This window comes from Bufo bufo, chromosome 10 (genome assembly GCF_905171765.1).
Source record: "Bufo bufo chromosome 10, aBufBuf1.1, whole genome shotgun sequence".
NCBI classification, from domain to species: Eukaryota; Metazoa; Chordata; class Amphibia; order Anura; family Bufonidae; genus Bufo; species Bufo bufo.
The window spans coordinates 52,592,083-52,613,564 of NC_053398.1; the positions used below are offsets into that span (position 1 = coordinate 52,592,083).

The following is a 21,482-nucleotide window of genomic DNA, read 5'->3' on the forward strand; positions in this document are numbered from 1 at the left end:
TTCCTTTAAAATGATACATTTACTCGGATTAAACGTTTGATCTGTCATCTACGTTCTATTACAAATAAAATATTGACATTTGCCATCTCCACATCATTGCATTCAGTTTTTATTCCCAACTTGTTTAGTGTCCCAACATTTTTGGAATCCGGTTTGTAATATGAAATTGATCAGATTCAGACATCAAGATAATGGATATAATGTAAAAGGGGAGCAGCTATATCTCATCCGGTCCTAGAGACCATGATCACATTACAACAGTACAAAAAGAAAAGCTAGACAGTTAGACATATACCAATTCAGAGCTAGAGGGGGCTTGAAAAACCCCAATGTAAGCTTTGCCGCGCTTCTTCTGGGGAGCGTCGTCCCTGCAGCCGTCAGCTGTAGTGGAAGGTGCTTGGTACTACAGCCTGAGGTCAATGGGAGCAGCACTTCAGTGACCAGCTCTGTCCATTACACAGGTTACATAGCTGTGTAGTACCAGTGCCAGAGCTACAACCGGACAGCTGATCAGAGGGTGTGCGGGGAGCAAGACCCCTGCCGATCCTGAGAATAGGCCATCACTTAAATGCTGGACAACCCCTTAAAAACAATGTTGAGAAGCTGTGGGATGCTCTTCTGTGAGTACACCGACACTCAGCAGGTTCAGTGTGTCACTGCAGAGTATTAACACTTTCAGTTAGTCATCAGTTGGTACTCGTTACTTCTACACATTCTTGGGCAGCCAGGGCACTGTAACAACACAGATTCATAGGCTGCGGGGGAAAACAAAGGATGAAAAAAATTCAGGTATTAGCAGCTCTATGAAAACAGCTTTATATCTGTCCAACACACAGCCCCATATCAGACACATCCCTCCAACGTACAGTCCCATGTAAGAAGCATCACTCCTCTCACTACAGTCTCCTCCAACCCCATGTAAATAACATCACTCTTCTCCCTTCAGTCCCATGAAAATAATGTCACTCTCTTTAGTCTTCAACAAACAGTCCCATGCAACAATAAAATAAAAATCACTGCCCCTCCATTCATCTCCTTCTAACATACAGTTCCATGTAAGAAAGATCACCATAACATCACTCCTTCAGTCTTGTCCAACACACAGCCCCATGCAAAAAAATAAATAAATCACTCCACCCAAAACAAACAGTCCCATGTCATTAACATCACCCTTCCTTCAGCCACCTCCAACATACAGTCCTACGTAAAAAAAAAAATAATAATACCACTGCCTCCCTCCATCCACCTGAAAAAATAGCCCCAGCAAAACGCAAAACCATCGCTCCCCTCCACAGTCCTCACACAACCGCCGCGCTCACTCCGTCTTCACCCACGAGCACGGGTGTCTCTCTTCCTTATTCTGGGAGGCCCCGCCCATTAGACCATGAGACCCCGCCTCTTCCTATATTCTACCTACCAGGAGCAACTGCATTCTAGACACGACGAGATACAACAGCTGCCGGCAGGGGGCGTTGTTGAATGTAATTTATGCTCCAGACACCTGCAGAAAACCTCTATTGATCCTGCATCTCTGCTGCGTGACGTCACATCCATAGCCACTAGGTCGCCGGCTGATGACGTCAGAGAAGATGAAGCGGGTATAGGCGGCGCAGTGTGCTGAGGTAACTGGCGGCGGTGTGATACTTTCTCATGTATGTCACGGTTCACTCTACTGTCCATTCATGTCGTGATAGATTAGGGCTATAGGAATGCGCCATAGATTACAAGGGGAGGTTTCTAGAAAAGTATCTTGTGATACCTGCTGTTTTAGTACTAGTTTAGATATGGGGATGAGAATAAACACACAAACATTATATATAGAGCTAAATGCAATGTTTACTGCAGGGATGCGTTAAGGATAAACCTTCCCTTAAAGGGGTTGTTCACCAGTGGGGACCTTTTCTACAAACCCCTCACCCACTGTTACTGCATCAGTCATGTGTCACCCATGTGTAGGGTGGCCAGGCCGGGCTCCGCGTGGTCTGGAGGCAGGCCGGGCTCCGCGTGGTCTGGAGGCAGGCCGGGCTCCGCGTGGTCTGGAGGCAGGCCGGGCTCCGCGTGGTCTGGAGGCAGGCCGGGCTCCGCGTGGTCTGGAGGCAGGCCGGGCTGAGTGCCTGAGAGTGCTGCTGCCTGGACCTGGCTGGCGAGGGTGGTTTCAACAGTCGGGGGAGTGATTGAGTGTGTGTACACTGTACTGTAGTCTGTACAGACTCTGTAGACAGAGACTGGGTAAGTATGGCAGTGGCGGCCCCCGCGGTCTCTCCATGTCCCGTCGTCCTCTGTTCCCGGCTGTAAAAATCAGAATTGGCCAGTGCTGCATGCAGCAGCTGCAGCACTGATGGCGTTGTGACGTCACGATCCAGCGCACTGTGATCTGGACGTGCTGCCAGGCCTGCCTCCTGTCGGGGATACTTAAAGTGACCATGTCTGAGCTGGAGACTGTTGGCTGTCAGCTTAAAGGGAACCGGTCACCGGGATTTTGTGTATAGAGCTGAGCACATCTGCAATATCCAGTCCCCATAGCTCTGTGTGCTTTTATTGTGTGAAAAAAACCGATTTGATCCATATGCAAATTAACCTGAGATGAGTCCTGTACGTGAGATGAGTCAGGGACAGGACTCATCTCAGGTTAATTTGCATATGGATCAAATCGTTTCTTTTACACAATAAAAGCACACCGAGCTATGGGGACTGGTATTGAGGATATGCTAGCGGCCATCTAGCAACCCATGTCCTCAGCTCTATACACAAAATCCTGGTGACAGGTTCCCTTTAACCACAAAAAAGGAGGACTTCTGGCTGTCTGTCCTGGCCTTGCGCCGGACGGAGGACCAGAAGTCTAAAATCCGGACTCTCGAGTCCGGCCTGAAACCGGACGTCTGGCCACCCTACCCATGTGTCATGTCTTAGGGCCACATGTTGCATGACAGCTGAGGCCAGTCATTGATCACATGACCAGGCATGAAACTGAACGTTGATATGGGGAGACCTGGGCCTCGCAGAGCCGAGAGGGAGCCAGAACCCAGCGGTGAGGATCAGGTAAGTATGATTACCTCCGCAGGTTTGGCCATGCTATGGGGTCTGTACAAAAGTTCCCTATTAATGAACCCCTTTAAAAGGGTGGCTGGGAAATAGCTGAGCAGGCGGTCTGCTGCAGTGCATAGGAGCTACGGAAACAGCACAGCGACCTGTGCTATCTCCCTAAGGGCTCCGTGCCCATTCTGCGGACCACAAATTGTGGTCTGCAATACACAGGCACCGGCTGTGTGCGCTCTGTGGTGCGGATGCGGGCCCATTGACTTGAATGTGTTCGCGATCCTCAAAATACAGCAAAAGATAGGACATGTCCTATATTTTGCGGTGCGGATTCACAGACCCGAAAGCCTGCGGAAGTAGTGCTTTCGTGTGCTTCTGATCTGTGCCTCAGTTCCGCAAAAGATAGGACATGTCCTATATTTTGGCGGATCACAGACCCATTCAAATCAATGGTTCGGCATTTACCATGGAGTGCACGTGGCCAGTGTTTGGGGTCCGCAGCACGGCCATGAAGCCCTTACAGTCGTGTGAAAAGGGCCTTAAGTCAGAAACAACATAGCACCACAATGAGAGCTATGAAAATAGCAGAGCGCTGGATCACTCCGCTATTTGCCGGACAAGGTGACTAAAAAATGAGGAACCGCTTTTTTAAATATTTTTTTTTCTATTACGACGTACACCGTGCAGGAACATTTTTAAATATTTTAGTTGTTCAGACATTTTCGGATGCGGTGATACCTGATATGTGTGTTTTTTTTATTTTTAGATTTAGATTTTTTTTTATATGTAAAATTGTGAAAGGACTGTGATTTCTACTAGGGCTCATGCACACAAACGTATTTTCTTTCAGTGTCCGTTCCTTTTTTTTCTTGCGGACCCCTTCACTTCAATGGGTCAGCAAAAAAAAAACGGAAGTTACTCCGTGTGCATTCCATTTCCGTTCCGCAAAAAAATAGAACATATCCTATTGTCCACATTATGGACAAGGATAGTACTGTTCTATTAGGAGCCAGCTGTTCCGTTCCGCAAAATACGTAATGCACACGAATGTCATCCGTATTTTTTGCAAATCCGTTTTTTGCGGACCGCAAAATACATACGGTCGTGTGCATGAGCCCTTAGGGTGAATGGGATTCTGATACGTTCCCTGCTGAGCTGTGCCTTGTGCATAGCTTAGCAGGTAGCCCACCATGGCAGGACTGGGAACCTTCAGCAGCGCCCAGGCTGCCATGGTAACCGAATGGAGGCCTGCAATTTCACTGCGGGGACTCTAACCTCATAGATGCTACATGCGGCATCTGACGGGTTAATTGCTCCCCTTCATTGCGGCTGGATGCCTGCTGTATTATACAGCCAGCACCCACCGTGTATGGAGCAGCAGGTGACTGATAATAAGCTGCACAATAGCGCAGCTTAGTGTAGGAAAAATGCCACCCTACCCCTCACTGTCGCCTGCGCTGCTGCTGCGCACTGAGCTCAACATGCAAATTGCAACACCAAGAAGGAAAAGTTGTGGAGTTATAGAAATCACAAGATCAAGCTTCAATACTCCGGCACGATGACTAAGCAGTGGATGTAGCCTTCTGCTTCTGGCTTTGTCCACTATATGGTTTTCAAGGCTGGCGGCTGCTGGGTCACAATCTTAAATTGATTATTTTTTTCATTTGGAAAGGTCATCAGTATCTAAGTCCTGGAAAACCCCTCTGTCACCAGCGGCCCCCCTACCAAACAGTTTGCATAGACACATACCTGTGGTTCACCTGATTAACCCTTAGGATACCGGAGGTTTTTTCATTTTTGCGTTTTCATTTTTCCTCCCTGTCCTACTTTTATTTTTCCGTTCACATATCCATATGAGGGCTTATTTTTTTAGGGACAAGTTGTACTTTCTAATGCCACCATTTAATATGGCATACAGTGTAGTGGGAAGCGGGGAAAAAAAATTGCAAATAAGGTGGAATTGGGGAAACAAACGCAACTTCTCCACCGTTTTACGGGTTTTGTTCCAAAGGTGGGTCAGTACAATTACAACGATACCACATATGTATAGGATTATGTCTAAATAGTGTAAAACTAAATTGAAACTTTGAAAAAAAATATTTTTTTTTTACATCACCATATTCTGACCCCCATAACTTTTTTTAGTTATATCTACTGAGCTGTGTGGGGGACTCATTTTTTGCAGGACGATCAGTAGTTTTTGTTGATACCATTTTGGAGTGTGTGTGACTTTTTGATCTCATTTTATAATTTTTCTTTTGCGTAAGTGAAGCGATGAAAAAATGGCGAATCGGCCATATTGACCTTTTTTTCCGTTACGCCATTCGTCGTATTAGAGAAGTATTAAATTTTAATAGTATGGGCATTTTAGGACGCGGTGATGCCCACTATGTAAATTTTTTTGGGTTATTTATGTATTATTATTTTTTTTTTACGGAAAGGGGGTGAGTTAAATTTTTATATATATATAATTTTTTTTTTATTCTGAACCATAATGGTTCTCATAGATCCATGATGAGAGGAGAATTGCATATTTCTTATGTTGGCCTGCCACCCTCTGGCCAAATTAAGAATTGCATCTTCAACACCCTTGGTCTCTTTAGAGGATGCCAGTAAGGCCCCTTTCACACGGGCGAGTATTCCGCGCGGATGCGATGCGTGAGGTGAACGCATTGCACCCGCACTGAATACCGACCCATTCATTTCTATGGGGCTGTTCAGATGAGCGGTGATTTTCACGCATCACTTGTGCGTTGCGTGAAAATCGCAGCATGCTCTATATTCTGCGTTTTTCACACAACGCAGGCCCCATAGAGGTGAATGGGGTTGCGTGAAAATCGCAAGCAAGTGCGGATGCGGTGCGATTTTCACGCACGGTTTCTAGGAGACGATCGGGATGGAGCCCCAATCATTATTATTTTCCCTTATAATATGGTTTTAAGGGAAAATAATAGCATTCTGAATACAGAATGCAAAGTAAAATAGCGCTGGAGGGGTTAAAATAAATAATTTAACTCACCTTAGTCCACTTGATCGCGATGCCGACATCTCCTTGTGTCTCCTTTGTTGAATAGGACCTGTGGTGAGCATTAAATACAGTTACAGGACCTTTGATGACGTCACTCCGGTCATCACATGGTACGTCACATGATCTTTTACCATGGTGATGGATCATGTGATGACCGGAGTGACGTCATCAAAGGTCCTGTAACTGTATTTAATGCTCACCACAGGTCCTGTTCAACAAAGGAGACACAAGGAGATGCCGGGTCGCGATCAAGTGGACTAAGGTGAGTTAAATATTTTTTAATTTTTTCTTAACCCCTCCAGCGCTGTTTTACTTTGCATTCTGTATTCAGAATGCTATTATTTTCCCTTATAACCATGTTATAAGGGAAAATAATACAATCTACAGAACACTGATCCCAAGCCCGAACTTCTGTGAAGAAGTTCGGGTTTGGGTACCAAACATGCGCGATTTTTCTCACGCGAGTGCAAAACACATTACAATGTTTTGCACTCGCGCGGAAAAATCGCGGGTGTTCGCGCAACGCACCCGCACATTTTCCCGCAACGCCCGTGTGAAAGGGGCCTAAGAAGCCCAGAAGCGCATGCTTCGGGGTTTTTGAGCTTTTAGATTCCTTGACCATGATTGGCATTATTGACGATTGCAGTCATTAGCCACGGGTCTCTGCTGTTTGAAACAACAGAGACCCACCGAACATGGCCATGCGCCAAGCGCCATGTTTACCCATCTCTCCAGCGCCATATATTTACAGCGCTGGTAGTGAAAGGGTTAAAATGATGTTTTTCTTTTGTTGATCTGAGGCTCCGTTCCCGAGTTATGATACTTTTTTATTAATTTGCAAATTAGACCTCTGGTTTAATCAGGGCATCACCATTGCTCCTGTTGCACCCAAGCTCCTCTCCTTTCTGTGGCCAGCCCTTCCCTGGCTGCTTTGATTGACAGCACCAGGCAGTGGCAAAGGTGGGGAGGGCAACAGACAGGAGAGGAGCTTGGGTGCGACAAGAGCAGTGGTGACTCTGTCATTGCACCAAAGGCCTAATTGAAAATGTATAAAAAACTCAACAAAAGATCAACAAAAGAAAATCAGCATTTTAATCAGGTGAATCACAGCTATGTGTCTATGTAAACAGTTGGATACGTAGGTCGCTGGTGACAGATTCCCTTTAAAGAGAGCAAGTCTACATACCTCCTTCATTTGGTGCTGCTGCCCTGAGTCCTCTTTTATTTTCTTTGTAGCCCCCTGGTTCCCGAGTTATCAGTCCTCGTGCTGATTGGACAGCGTCAGAGAAGTGAACATCACTCCCCCTTGGGAAATGAGTGCTGATGGCCATGTCCATTGGCTAACCCCTGTCTAATTAGCATAACGAGAGCAACTAAGAAGGAGGCCACCAAGGAATCGGGTGAGTTGCACCATTTGATGGAGGTATGTAGATTTGAAAGTTTAGACAGGGAACAGGGTCCTCTTTAACTAGTTGAGGAGCTGTCATCATGAAATACAATGCGATCTGCAAGCAGCGTGTTATAGAGCAGGAGGAGCTGAGCAGATTCATATATTGTTTTGTGGGAAATGATTCACTAATGTATTTATTTATATCTCTGCTTTTTCTAACTAATTGTGTTACCAGTGATTGATAGCAATCAATGTTTGTGTGTATACAGAGATAGCTGTCAGTCACTGATAGTTGTTTAACCCCTTCAGCAAAAGGAGGTAAAGCGATGAAAATAATTGTGAATTGACCATTTTGATTTTATTTTTCTCCTACCCTTGTGCAGACAAGGGTAGGAGAACCCCAACAGAGGCAAGAGAGGGGCTCCTAGGAGCACACTGACTGTACCTTAATACGGGGCATTGCTGTATTAAGTAGAAAAAAAGTTACTGATCCGAGCGCTTTAACAACAATTATAATTGTGTAGACACACAGACGCCTGTTCATACAGATGTTATAGGAGTCAATAATACTGGGGCAGGGATATAATAAATATATACACACTGATACCCAGTGACTCTCTGACTTGCCTGAATGGACGAGATTTGTGGGCAAGCTAATCGTTTGCCCTGTTTTAATAAATATTATCAATAAAGTAATTTTTTTGCGCTTTCTTGTCAGGCAAGTTAACCCCTTATACTCAGCGATGTAATAGTATGGCGCTGAGCGGGAATGAGTTAAACGGCAGCTTTGACTTCCACCTAGGGGCTGTGGAGAGCAGTACAAACATACTTTTGTGGAGCTTTTATCATCAGGAGTAATGTAAATGTGAGCTTTTGTTCTGCCAGGTTCTGCTCCTGCTTTAATGTAAAATGCACTTTAAAGGCTTACATGCATTTATTTTTCCACTTTTTTATGTAGGCATCTCATCATGCCATCCTGTGTTGTGCGTGGTTGTGTTTGCACATGGAAGAAGCGTGATCCTTCTATAATTCTTCATTGTTTTCCAAAAGAACCTGAAAAAATCAGGCATTGGCTGCAACAGACTGGACAATATATCACAGATCAATATGGCATTGAACTTGATAAAATGGTTGAGAAAGTATATCTTGGAAAAGTATGTAACTCCTATAGAATGTGTTCCTTACACTTCACAACTGACAGTTACTACTATGATGGTGATCGAAAGCTTTTAAGAAAGGATGCTGTTCCTTCTGTTTTTAATAAAATAAAGCCATCTACGGGGTCGGCACTATCAAGCACTTCTCGTGATCAACACATCCGTTCTGCTCTACCTGCTGGTAGCCCTAAACCATCCATCACTAGTACAACACAAACATATCGGGTTGAGGTTCCAGTCCATAATAAGGCATCCTCACAACCCACCACTCAGAAAATGACTTTAGTTCCTGTGGTTCCTCAACATGTTTTATTTCAAGCCTGTAGAATTAGGAAAAAATCTAATTCAGACAGGTCATTCCATACTTACTCAACTTCAGCCACTACATTTGAGGACATGCAAAAGCATTCTGCCTTATCTTGTGTAAGTCAGACATCATCCGTATTGAGACCTTCTGCCTCATCTGTTTTGGAAGTACCGGTGTCATTATCGTCTGTCCAACAGAACACACCTGCAATTTCAGAATATACAGTATCACCCCATAGTGGCAAACTGAAAAAACCAAGACCAGCTTCCACTGCCAAAACTCTATCTTCCACCAAATCTTCCTGTCCAACAATATCATTATACTCAGTGTCAAGTCCAGGAATCTCTAATTCTGGATCTGGCAAGTCACCCTACAAAACTTTGACCGCTTCACAAATTCCTTTGACTGTTGGTGCAACACAGCCGTGCTCCATGACAGTTCTTCCTGTTTCTGGAATAGTGTCCTCTGTGACACAGACATCAAGACCAACATCAGGTTTGGCACAGAAACCACCCTCTATATCTGTTGTCAATATTCCACTTGACGCACCCTCTTCACAACCTGTAATCCCTGGTTGTCAGCCACCATCAAAGAAAAGAAAACTGGAGGAAAATATTGTTTTCCTGGACAACCGTACTGCATCCTCTTATGGTTCAAGTGTTTTGCCTAGCCATTGTATGAGCCAAACATCTAATGCAGGTAAACTTTATTTTGTATCAACCAATGCCCCATTGGTTCAACCAACTTGTCTGATTCAGAAGCCTAAAATGGTCGACAAGGGTGTCAACACAGATTCCTTAATAAATAGAAAAGGCTGCTGTTGTTTTGCCGCAGACTCAATGTATAGAAAAAGAAATGCACAAACACAAACTAAAATACATAAAAAACATTGTAAAATCATGTGCAGCTTAGTTCCAAGTGAACCAGCTAATGACTTGGAATCAACCTTATCTCATGTCAGTACAGAAGATGTTGGATTTAGTGATTGCAGTTCTTCCAGGTCAAGTGACTGTGGTGATGATCCATATGACATTTTGGAAAACGTCAATTTAGATTTTGTTAAAGTTGAAGTCTTAGAAGATTCTGAAATAGATATATCTGAAGAAGCTACTTCACATGATTATAAACAAGAAGTCCATATCAAAGAAGAAAATGAATCATCTGCAGGGCATGCAGTTGTATCTCCAACACTTCATAAAAGGACCTGTACATTACCAGATTTTGACATCAGTACAGTGAAATTAGAACAGGATATAAAAACAGAAGAGGATCAATTTCCAATTTCTAGTTCCATACAAAAAATCACTAACTTCGTACCACAAATTCCTAAAATTGAAAGGACTTCACCCATTCCAAATGAACCATTGGCTCTGGTTTGGCGAAATCCGACTTCTTGGGAAACATCTGCCATACAGACTGATGGACTAGAGGACCTAAATGACTCCTCGTTCTATATCAATGAAATGAGTGAGGATGAAGATGAATCATTCTTACTTCCAAGTGATGCAGAAGATGAAGACGACATAAAACCTGTGTTCCAGGACTTGGATTCACCAGTGGAGAATCCTGTTGAAGAAGAAAAGTATATTGTTTTTGAATCCTGTCTGAAAAAGCTGATAATGATGATCCCGTGTAGGTCAGAAACAAAGTGTATGTCACCACTTACACAATACAGAAAAGCAACCATTGGATCTTATTTGTCTATACAAGTTCGTTGCAGATCTGGTCATACAAGTTTACTATGGGAAAGCCAGCCAAGACATGGATATCAACCAATGGGAAATGTTCTGTTATCTGCCGCAGTGCTATTTAGCGGTTCAAGTTTTCTAAAATCCCAACATATGTTTAAATTGCTAAATTTGAAATCAATAGACAAAAGTACCTATTATAAAACTCAGTCTATGTACCTGTTTCCTACCATTAATCATCACTGGAAGGAGGAACAAAAAGCAGTCATACAAAGTGTCCAGGAAAGACCACTTTGCTTGGCAGGAGATCAACAATTGGACAATCCTGGATCTTCTGCCAAGTACTCTATATACTCCTTGATGGATGTGGCCAGCAAGAAAATTTGTTCATTTTCAGTACAGCCTGTTATTCCACAAGTGACATTAGAATATTTAGAAAAAATAGGATTTCAGAAGTCTATGGGTGAGCTCCAAACTATGAATGCTGAAGTGAAAATGATTGTTACTGACAGAAGTGTTGCTATTCAGGAAATTCTGAAGAACAATTATCCTGGTATCATTCATCAGTTAGATCTATGGCATCTATCCAAATCAATTGGTAATGAAGTTTTAATGGCAGCCAAACACAAAGACTGTGAAATCTTATATGAATGGGTGGAGGCAATCAGGAACCATATTTGGTGGAGTTCTTGCACTTGTTGTAAAAACCCAGATTTGTTAATTGAAAAATGGAAATCGGTTCTTCAGCATGTTACCAATGTTCATGAGTGGGGTGGTGATAGTGACTGTAAAGCGTGTCATCATCCACCTCTCCCAGAAGAAGTGGTGAACAGTGCAAACTGGTTGAAGATAGACTCAACTGCCCATGAACAACTCAAAAAAATAGTTGAAAATACCAGTCTATTAAAGGACTTAAAACGTCTCTCCTTCCTCTGTCACACTGGAGAGTTAGAGATCTACCATACCACTTGCCTTAAATATCGTCCAAAGACGTTACATTTCTTCCTGGATTCTATGGTAGCACGGACACAACTCGCAGCCCTTGACCACAACAGAAATGTCTGTAGAGTTAAGGAATTTGTGAAAAATGCTTCAAGTGGAGATGCATTAAGTACTATGACACAGGGATTAAAATCCTCGAAAGGTCAAAAGTCATGGATTATAAAGGCTGTGTATCAACCAATTTGCCAACATTTTCTTTTTGACATCATGAATGATGTCATAGCATTTGTCAAAGAGGAGAAGACATTTCAATGACCAACTATTAATGGAAAAGCACCACTTAACAGTTTTGAAACAATCATTAGCTGGCCTTTTATTTAATGTGTAGTTCATCTCCCAGAAAACCCTAAAATACTATAACTTGCACATTTTGAATGATCAATTACAAAGTTGCTGTTACAACTATTTCCAGTGCCAGCAGATATCTCAAGTAATTTTATGTTCTATTTTTTATAAACCAATATGTTCTAATAAAATAGAGACAAGAAAAGTGTGTCCCAGCTGCTTACATTAGAGGTGGTCACTTTCCATAATGGTTTATAGAAAAATTTAAACCGTTTTTTTCATAAGTAGGCCGGTTTGCTTCATAATTTTAAATTTTATTGGCTTTAGTAAATTATGTTGCACTCAACTAGCGAGTGTCCGCTTTATGGTCAGATGACATCCTTTGCTGCATGTACTGCTTCTGAGTCATCATCACTTCATCTGCTTTCTGAGCCGTATACATACTCCACAGTGTGCCTTCTGACTGGTATATGTGCATCATCAAAGAAGATTTAGTAGGGCTCATGGCATACATTAATATAATTTTTCCATGGTAGGCAGCTGGGAAGAACCAACTACAATGTGACAGAATACCTTTCAAGAGACGAGAGACTGCAGCATACAGCCAAATGCATCTCCCATGTAGAATATGTCTCTTTTTTTTTTGAATTAGATCTTTTTTATTTGTAACACAATAGAGTGCATTTTATACAATCAAGTACAAGTTTGTCTTCCTTTTTATGTCATCATTTGAACATGTATGGAGAAAATTTATTTAGTTATTGTTGACAGTTACAATTATGATTGTATCAGATACAATAAACCCCACCTCCCATTCTGAAAAACTTTCCCACCAACTAGCACCCTAACCCCTCCCCCAAACCCCACACTCCAGCATTGTTAGAACAGTTAGTAGTTATCCACTGTTACTCAACCATGACTCCAAAGCTGTTACTCAACTTTGACTCCAAAGCTTATCAAACTTTTGGGAACATCCACATTTCTAGAATACTGCTTTCTCATATGTCAACATAATGTTCACTTTGTTTGGGAATTCTTCCACCCCCGGGGGGACTCGACTGAATCCAATGCAATGCTATCAATTTCCAGGCTACATATGGAAGCCTCCCTATTGCTATCCTACCTACCTCGTCTGCACCAATCTCTGTCGTATATCCCAAGATGCATATTTTAGGCTCACATAGGACCCGTATCGAAAAAACTCTTTGTATTAGTTCTAGTATATTTGTCCAAAAGTCATCTAGTCTAGGGCATTGCCACAACTTGTGTAGTAAGTCTGCTGGCTCCATCATACATCTAGGGCATTTTGCATCATTTCTGAGACCTATACGGTGTAAAAACACTGGAGTTTTTTAAACCCAATGTATAATAAATAGTTGTGATAATTTCCCATTGTCGCTCAGTGACGTTTGTGGTACTGCCTCTAGAATGTCATCCCATTGTTCTTTTGATATCTCTCCTACATCTTTTTCCCTTCCTTTCATTTTGGTTAGTGAGTGAGACTCAAGGAATTTGTCTAAGAGCATTTGATAAATTGTGGAAATGATTCCCTTATTATCCCCTCCCATAATCATTAAATGTAAAGTGGCATCTCTAGAGATCACAAACCTTCAGTTTTTTTTACCATTGAGTTATAAGCGTGCCTAATCTGCAGGTATTTATAGAAGCTCCTTCTTGGTAAGCCATAGGCCTCCTGTAAGTTAGAAAATGTTTGAAATATCCCCTTGTCTATCAGGTTGCCTATTCTAGTCACTCCTTTATTCTGCCATGTTTGAAATCCCTTCAGAGGGAGAAATTCAGGAAGCATACGGTTATTCCACAAGGGTGTATACTCAGTGACTCCGGTAATGCCTCTCAGTTGTTTAGCTTTTTCCCAAACTTTCCTCAAGAATCTCAATAGCTGATTCCATTCGTCTACCAGTGGTATTCCTGAACCTTCTAGCACCCACATGAGCTCTTTCCCACCCATTTTATGTCGTAATATTTGACCAGTCATGTCCGTTGTATCTGGGTCTATCCATCCCCTAAAGTATTGTCATTGTGCTGCCAAATAGTATATCCAGGGGTTAGGCAATGCCAGGTCTACCTCCGTTTTCACATACTGTAGTGTTTCCAATTTAATTCTAGGGTGACCCCCTCCGCCAAACCAGCTCCCTAAAGATGGAATTGATCTTCTGGAACCTATCCAGTGGTAGCCAGACCGGTGCATTATGAAGTAAGGACGTATAATTATTGGGGCATTATGATCATTTTTTAAAGATTAACTCTCTCCCCAACACCGACAGAAATAGCTTGCACCACACTTTGGTCTTATGTCTGAACTTAGAGAGCAGTGGAGTTAAATTTAACCCCTCAGGTGAAATATTAATCCCCAGATATTTGATGTTTCCCATACACGGTATATTATTCTTTGTAGCAGTTGCTGATGATTCCTGTCCATCCAGGAACATCAGCGCTAATTTATTCCAATTTATGGTTAGACTAGACATTTTTCCAAATCGATCAACCAGAGACATGGCTTCTGACAGGGATGACGACATGTCCCCCAGGAACAGCAGGGTATCATCCGCATACATAGCTTCTTTGTTATTAATCTGTCCATATTGGATTCCCTTTATTTCTGGGGAACCCCACACTGCTGCCGCTAATGGTTCAATTGCTATTGCAAATAATAGTGTGGACAGTGGGCATCCCTGCCGGGTTTCGTCTAGCCAGTCTAAAAACCTATGATAGCCCCCGATTAGCACTAATACGCGCCCTTGGGTCCGAATATAATACCTTCACCCATTTTATAAAACACTGGCTAAAGCCCATGGCACGTAATGTACACCACAGATAACTCCACACTATCAAAGGGTTTAGCTGCGTCAAGTGCTAGCACTGCCCTGTCTACTCTATTATCTGCCCCCATTTGCAGACTGGTTTTATGCCACAGTAATCCACCCCCATTAACATACGCAGACTTTTCACCAATCTGATCTGGGTGTATTATGGTCAATATAACTTTATATAATCTCATCGCCAGGACCTTGGCCAGTATCTTAACATCCGCCGCAAGCAACGAAATGGGCCTGTATGAATCCGGTATGTTAGGGTCCTTCCCAGGTTTAGGTATTACCACTATAAGTGCTTCTTGCATTGAAGCAGGAAGGGTGCCTACCTCTAAAGAAAAAATGGAAAAGCTTCAATAACTCAGGGAGCAACACCCCCTGGAACTTTTTATATATCTCGACAGGGAGTCCATCGGTACCTGGGGCTTTATCATTGGCCATATTTTGCAATGCTACTTCCAGTTCCTCTAAACTTATTTTGGCTTCTAGCGATTCCCTTGCCACTGGTGATAATTTAGGCAAGTCAATCCCTTCCAAAAAATCTACTATTTCCGCCTCCGAACAGGAGATTTTTGATGCATATAAGGAGGAATAGAAGTTTTCCAAGATATCCAGGATACCCCCTGTACCTTTCCGCCTCTGCCCTTGAGAAGGGGGGGGCGTGGCCTGGCTATGGAGGAGTAGAGACGCACGTTGCCTCGGCTCCTGCCCTTGGATCACTAGAGAGACCTAAATTCATCTTTATACATCACTATTATCAGCATAATGGGACCCAAAAGACAGAAGAAGAATATACCTGCATCGCCCAGTCAACCCGAAAACCCCATATCGCAGGGCATTGAGAAGTTTCTCACTCTCAGCGCTTACCATCAGCGCCATCCTCATGGGATCCCCGACAGGACAGACCAGCAGAGACTTCCGAAGCCCTATCCCTACCAGAGGAGTCGGCAGTCCAGGAGTCTGACGCCTCAGAAGTCAAGTCGCTGTTCCGGAACGGCGCAGCTGTGGCTGCAGAGGTAATGGGAGGGAGCGATGCACAAGGGTCACGTAGCTTACCGCCCTACTACCAGCCTCCCGCCATTACATTAGAGCCATCTGACTTGTGGGAAGAAGAGGAGTGGGAGAATTCCCCAGCATATGAGAACACCACATCTAATCCTCCATATCCTAAGGCACCCTCAGCCTTTTCTGTATCTGGGCACCCTAACGTGTCCCAGCACAATCAGGAATCGCCCACCCTCACTGAACTTAGAGATCTCATCATAAGGATTTCCTCCATTCTCACAAAGGACGATATGGAGGCTAATGTTTCCAGGCTGGAAGCTGGATACAAAAATGAGGTTAACAACATCAAAAGTGAAATACTCTCTATGGGGGAAAGGGTAACCTGCGTGGAACAAGACATGGTGGCTGTGACTGTTAGACAGGATCAGCAAGATTCCAAGATGGAGTCCCACACATACCAACTGCAATACCTTGCAGATTTGCTCGATGTCGAAAATAGAGGACGTAATAATATAAGGGTGAGGGGACTACCCGAATCCGTGGCTCCTCAAGATTTAGACTCCACCTTGCGTCTCCTCTTTAATGACATTTTACAAGCCCTGACATTTTACAAGACCTGATAATCCATTGGAACTGGATGGGGCTCACAGAGCCCTAGGACCTAAACCAGATGGTCCAGATAGGACTAGGGACGTTATATGTCGCGTTCACCGTAACCAACTGAAAGCAGCCATTATGAATAAAGCCAGGAAGGCTGGTCAAGTGTTCTATAATGACACACCACTACAAATCTTAGCAGACTTGTCCCGGATCACATTGCTGAAAAGAAAATCCTTATGCCCTCTACTGGCAGTTTTGAAACAGTGCAAGATTGCTTACACTTGGGGATTCCCTTTCTGTCTACCAGTTTGTTCGAGTGGCCGGGTGGTGACACTACGCCACCCCAGAGACATACCATCTTTCTCGGCAGCGCTAGATATCACTCTGGTGAAGATACTTGAGTTGCCATTTTTGCCAACTGGCACCACAAGGGAAATAGCACCACTCCCTCAGAGAGCTTGGACGATGGCCTCGTGCCTCCATGTCATTATAGGTTATATAAGTGATATGTCATATTCACTTGCTCATGGCCACCGACTTAAACATGACCTCTAGTAGTGCTCAACATGATATGATAGGTGCATAAGCTGGAGCTCTTACATTTAGCATATATAAAATTGGTTAACCCTTTTAAGCCACCTCGCGGGGGCCCGTTTTCTAGAGACCTTTCGGTTTCCTCCCTGAGAGAGGAGGGACTGCCTGGAGACTGTTCCTTGCAACTATGGCACATAGCAGAATATAAGTTGGACTTAATGTCAGATATACCATACTTAATGTTAATACCTTTTACCATAGTACTAGCTCTAGGCATACAACTCTCATACCCTCATAATCTATTTTTATTGTGCCGCAGTAGGCCAATTAAGCTCAGGGATTCAAGATATGTAAGTCCTGTTAATTGCAAGTTTGTTGACCTTTTTTTAAAATTTTTATATACAGAAAATTGTGGGTCTGCTGTGCCTAACTGTTACACATCAAGTGATATTTTTGTCCTACCTTACAATATGTTCAGAATTTCTATTTTGGTCTCTCCATGATGGTCGGAGGGGGGTAGCTCCTTTGTTGAAAGTCTGCTTCAACTTAGGGATCATGTTTCATTGCAGCGGGGACACACATCCCTTCGTGTCCTCACTAGACGTGTTTAGTACCCTCCTGTAAACTGTATCAATTTTATTTTTTTCCTAGATTTCTTCTTAACCTAGTACTTTATCCTTATTCATTCCTCCCTCATCTTCTACCTCAATCCCCTCTCCCTCACCGGGCAAAGATGGCTACTTTAAAGCTGGGGTCCTTAAATGTTCAGGGATTTAGCACCCCTTCCCCCAGAAGTGGTCACAGATTCTTTATCATATGCATAAACAAAAAGTGCAGATTCTACTGCTACAGAAAACACATTTCAAAAAAGGTCATATACCATCTATCCGAGATAGCTATTACTCACAATGGTATCATAATCCGAGTCCGGATTCTAGATCCAGAGGTGTTTCAATAGCCGTACACAGGTGTGTACAGGGGACTGTGGAGGATGTTGAAATGGATGGAGAGAGGCGGTATATTTTTATCAAACTGAGGATACATTCAAGTTTATTCACTGTAGTCAACTGGTACTTACCTAATCAAAAACAGCTTTCTACTTGTAGATCTTTCCTGGATCAATTGGCCGAATTTTCAGAGGGACAGGTGATGATCGGCGGAGACTTTGGGCCAGATTTATCATTACTCTGACAGCTCACTCCACTTTCACATATGGCTAAAGTCAGTTTTAGCCAAGTCAGATTTATGATCGGCCCTTTAAGACTGTAATAAATGTGCTTTGACGGTAGTAGTTTATCCATCAGTAAGCAGCTTTACAAAAATCGCACATCTTTACGAAAAAGTTGCATGTTCTATTAAAAAGTCTCATAAAATAAGCATGGTCTTCACCGGAGTGAAATTGCGCTTTTTTTTTTTTTTTTTTTTTTTGCGACCTTTTAGCGACTTTTTAAATAGTCGCAATAGTAAATCTGTCTAGAGATTCATTTACATAAAACACGCCTACTTTCAGAAAACTGGCGAGCATAGTGCAGAGCAGAAAAAAGTCGCAATTTTTTGCGCAGTTTAAGCGATTGCGCAATTTTTTTTTTGACTTTTTCACTCCATTATTCTGACTTGAGCTAATGATAAATCTGAGCATTTCGGGGCGGCGGCTGGGGGCTGGCGGTGCTGTCCTTGGTGCTTGAGAGAGGTGGGAGATTCAAACTCCCGGCGCTCCTCTCTCCCCTCCTCTTCCTGCTGCTGCACCTGCACCGTCCAGCAGCACCGTTCAGCACCAGCTCCTGTGATTCCCCCCGTCGGCACCCATCACCCTCCAGTTAGGTTAGGGTCAGTGAGGGAGAGGCACAATTATTCAGGGATAGAAGGGAGAGTTAGTTAGGGGGAAAAAAAAAAAAACTTTAACTGATCTATTGTTTTTGGTGGTCTCTGGTGGTTGGGGTCCACAGCACTGTGAGACCCCAGACCCACCCAGGAGTGCTGCCACTCCCCCCCCCCCCCCCCCACCCCAACCACCACTTTATTTTTTTGCGTGTGCTGACTGTGGCCGGCACTCTTAGCGTCCGGCCACTGTTAGCGCATCACTCGCCCCACCGCTGATCAGCGTTGTACCGCTGATGAGCAAGTTTGAACTTTTTTTTTTCTTTCTAACACTTGTCTATTTTTTATTTTTTAACTTTTTAGTACGTGAACACCCGTGCCCTCACATAGACACACATACAATAAAGTTTTACACGCACGCACATACACTCGCACACACACATACCCATGGCCCGCCGGATGTTCTCGGTGGAGGAGGCATACACCCAGCTTGCCTCCTACTCCGAGAGCCCCAGTGAGGATAAGGATGACCCCACGTTCCTCTTGTCATCCGCATCCTCCTCCTCATCATCATCTGATGATGATAAGCCCCCAAGGCAGCGGAGGCGGAGCCAGGGGCCCCACATGCTAGGGACCCTGTGGCTCACACCAGTACGTGCCGCCCTGGGGCTCGTACTGGTTTCCCGGCCCACCATATAAGCCCACCGGAGCCCCCTACCGGTGAACTTAGCTGGTGTCCCCCAGTGGATTTTGAGCCCGAGATTCTGGATTTTGTTGGCAATCCAGGAATCCAGATTCCCACAGTGGGCTTCACTGAAATCGACTTTTTTAGTTTTTTTTCTCAGTGACCCATTTGTGAATCTCATGGTGGAGCAGACGAACCTGTACGCCAACAGTTCGTTGCTCAGCACCCGGGCTCCTTTTTGGCTAGACCCGGTGGCTGGACGCCGGTCAGTGCGCCCGAGATGAGGACATTTTGGGGTCTCGTGCTGCACATGAGTCTAGTGCAAAAACCGAGTGTCAGGCAATACTGGAGTGGGGACATCCTCTACCAGACCCCACTCTACAGTATGGCCATGACACGCCCCCGGTTTGAGGCCATCCGTAAATGTCTGCATTATTCAGATAATGCTGCATGTCCCCCCCGAGGTGATCCTGCCTATGACCGTCTGTATAAGATACGGCCGGTCATCGATCACTTCGGGGCCAAATTTGGCAGGCCTACGTACCTGGAAGGGAGGTCGCGGTTGATGAGTCTCTCGTTGCTTTCAAGGGGAGACTCAGTTTCCGCCAATACATTCCCACTTCGCGGGCGAGGTATGGCGTTAAAATGTACAAAATTTGTGAGAGTACCTCAGGGTACACTTACAAATTTCGTGTGTATGAGGGGCGAGATTCCCGTATTCAACCCCCAGAATGTCCCCCCACTCTGGGTGTTAGCGGGAAACTCGTGTGGGACCTTATGCACCCACTGCTAGATAAGGGTTACCACTTGTACGTGGATAACTTTTATACTAGCATTCCCTTGTTCAGGTCCCTTGCCGCCAGATCCACGTCTGCTTGTGGGACCTTGTGGAAAAATCAGCGCGTCCTCCCTGCCCACCCCCTCCAGGTACCTATCCCCAGGGGTGAGACCCGTGCCCTTACCATTGGAAACCTGTTGCTGGTCAGGTATAAGGACAAGAGGGATGTCCTTATACTGTCCACAATCCACGGTAACAGCATCACCCCTGTCCCTGTGCGAGGTACCGCGGCAACGGTCCTCAAGCCCGATTGTATCGTCAACTACAATCGGTATATGGGAGGAGTTGATCTCTCTGATCAAGTCCTCAAGCCATATAATGCCATGCGCAAAACCCAGGCATGGTACAAAAAAGTTGCGGTCTACTTGGTACAGGTTGCCTTGTACAACGCTTTTTTACTATCCCGAAGCGCTGGCAGCACAGGGACATTCCTCCAATTCTATGAGGCAGTCCTCAAGGACCTGATTTTTTCAGACCTGGAAAGAGCAGGCCGGAGTACCTCGGGAATTGGAGGCGCCCGGATCGTCCCTGGCCAACATTTTCCAGGTGTGGTCCCCCATACTGGAAAGGACGAACCCAAAAAAGATGCAGAGTGTATCACAAGAGGGGGATATGGAAGGACACCACCACTTAATGTGACACTTGCCCCGATCATCCGGGCCTCTGCGTTATCGATTGCTTCAGGGAGTATCACACTTCCATGGAGTACTAAATTTTTATAATCCCCAACAGTCCCCTATCCCCAAAAATATTAGTTTTAGTGCAGGCATCCTCAAACTGCAGCCCTCCAGATGTTGTAAAACTATAACTCCCAGCATACCCAGACAACCTACAGCAGGGCATGGTGGGAATTGTAGTTTGGAGGGCTTGAGGATGCCTGCTTAGTGTCTCCAAAGTCTGAGAGCCATACATATTGGTCATCGCCGCGTCCGTAAAAATCTTCTCTATAAAAATACCCCATAAACTAGCCCCTCGATAAACGCCGTCAAAAAAATCAAATAAAAACTATGTAAAAAAAAGCTATTTTTATTGTCACCTTGGATCCCAAAAAGTGTAATAACAAGCCATTAAAAAGTCATATGCACCCCAAAATAGTGCCAATCAAACCGCCATCTCATCCCGCAAAAAATGAGCCCCTACGTTAGATAGTCGCCCAACAAAAAAAAAAAAATCTGTAGCTCCCAGACTATGGAGATACTAAAATAATTTTTTTTTGTTCCTCAAATGATAATATAGTGTAAAATCTAAATAAATGTAAAAATGTAGACATATTAGGTA

General features: G+C 44.0%; 1 protein-coding gene across 3 annotated transcripts; it reads left to right on the plus strand.

Moving 5' to 3' along the window:
* Positions 1–1,446: 1,446 nt before the first annotated feature.
* On the plus strand, positions 1,447–12,217 carry LOC120980900. Of its 3 annotated transcripts, XM_040410267.1 has the most exons (3): positions 1,447–1,622; positions 7,301–7,464; positions 8,413–12,217. In XM_040410267.1, the coding sequence occupies exon 3, from the start codon at positions 8,423–8,425 to the stop codon at positions 11,861–11,863; it is 3,441 nt and encodes a 1,146-aa protein (XP_040266201.1). In that variant the 5' UTR covers positions 1,447–1,622; positions 7,301–7,464; positions 8,413–8,422; the 3' UTR covers positions 11,864–12,217. The 3 variants fall into 3 exon arrangements, with proteins under 3 accessions (XP_040266201.1, XP_040266199.1, XP_040266200.1); XM_040410265.1 differs by lacking the exon at positions 7,301–7,464 and having other exon boundaries at positions 1,447–1,652; XM_040410266.1 differs by lacking the exon at positions 7,301–7,464.
* The last annotated feature ends 9,265 nt before the right edge of the window (positions 12,218–21,482 follow it).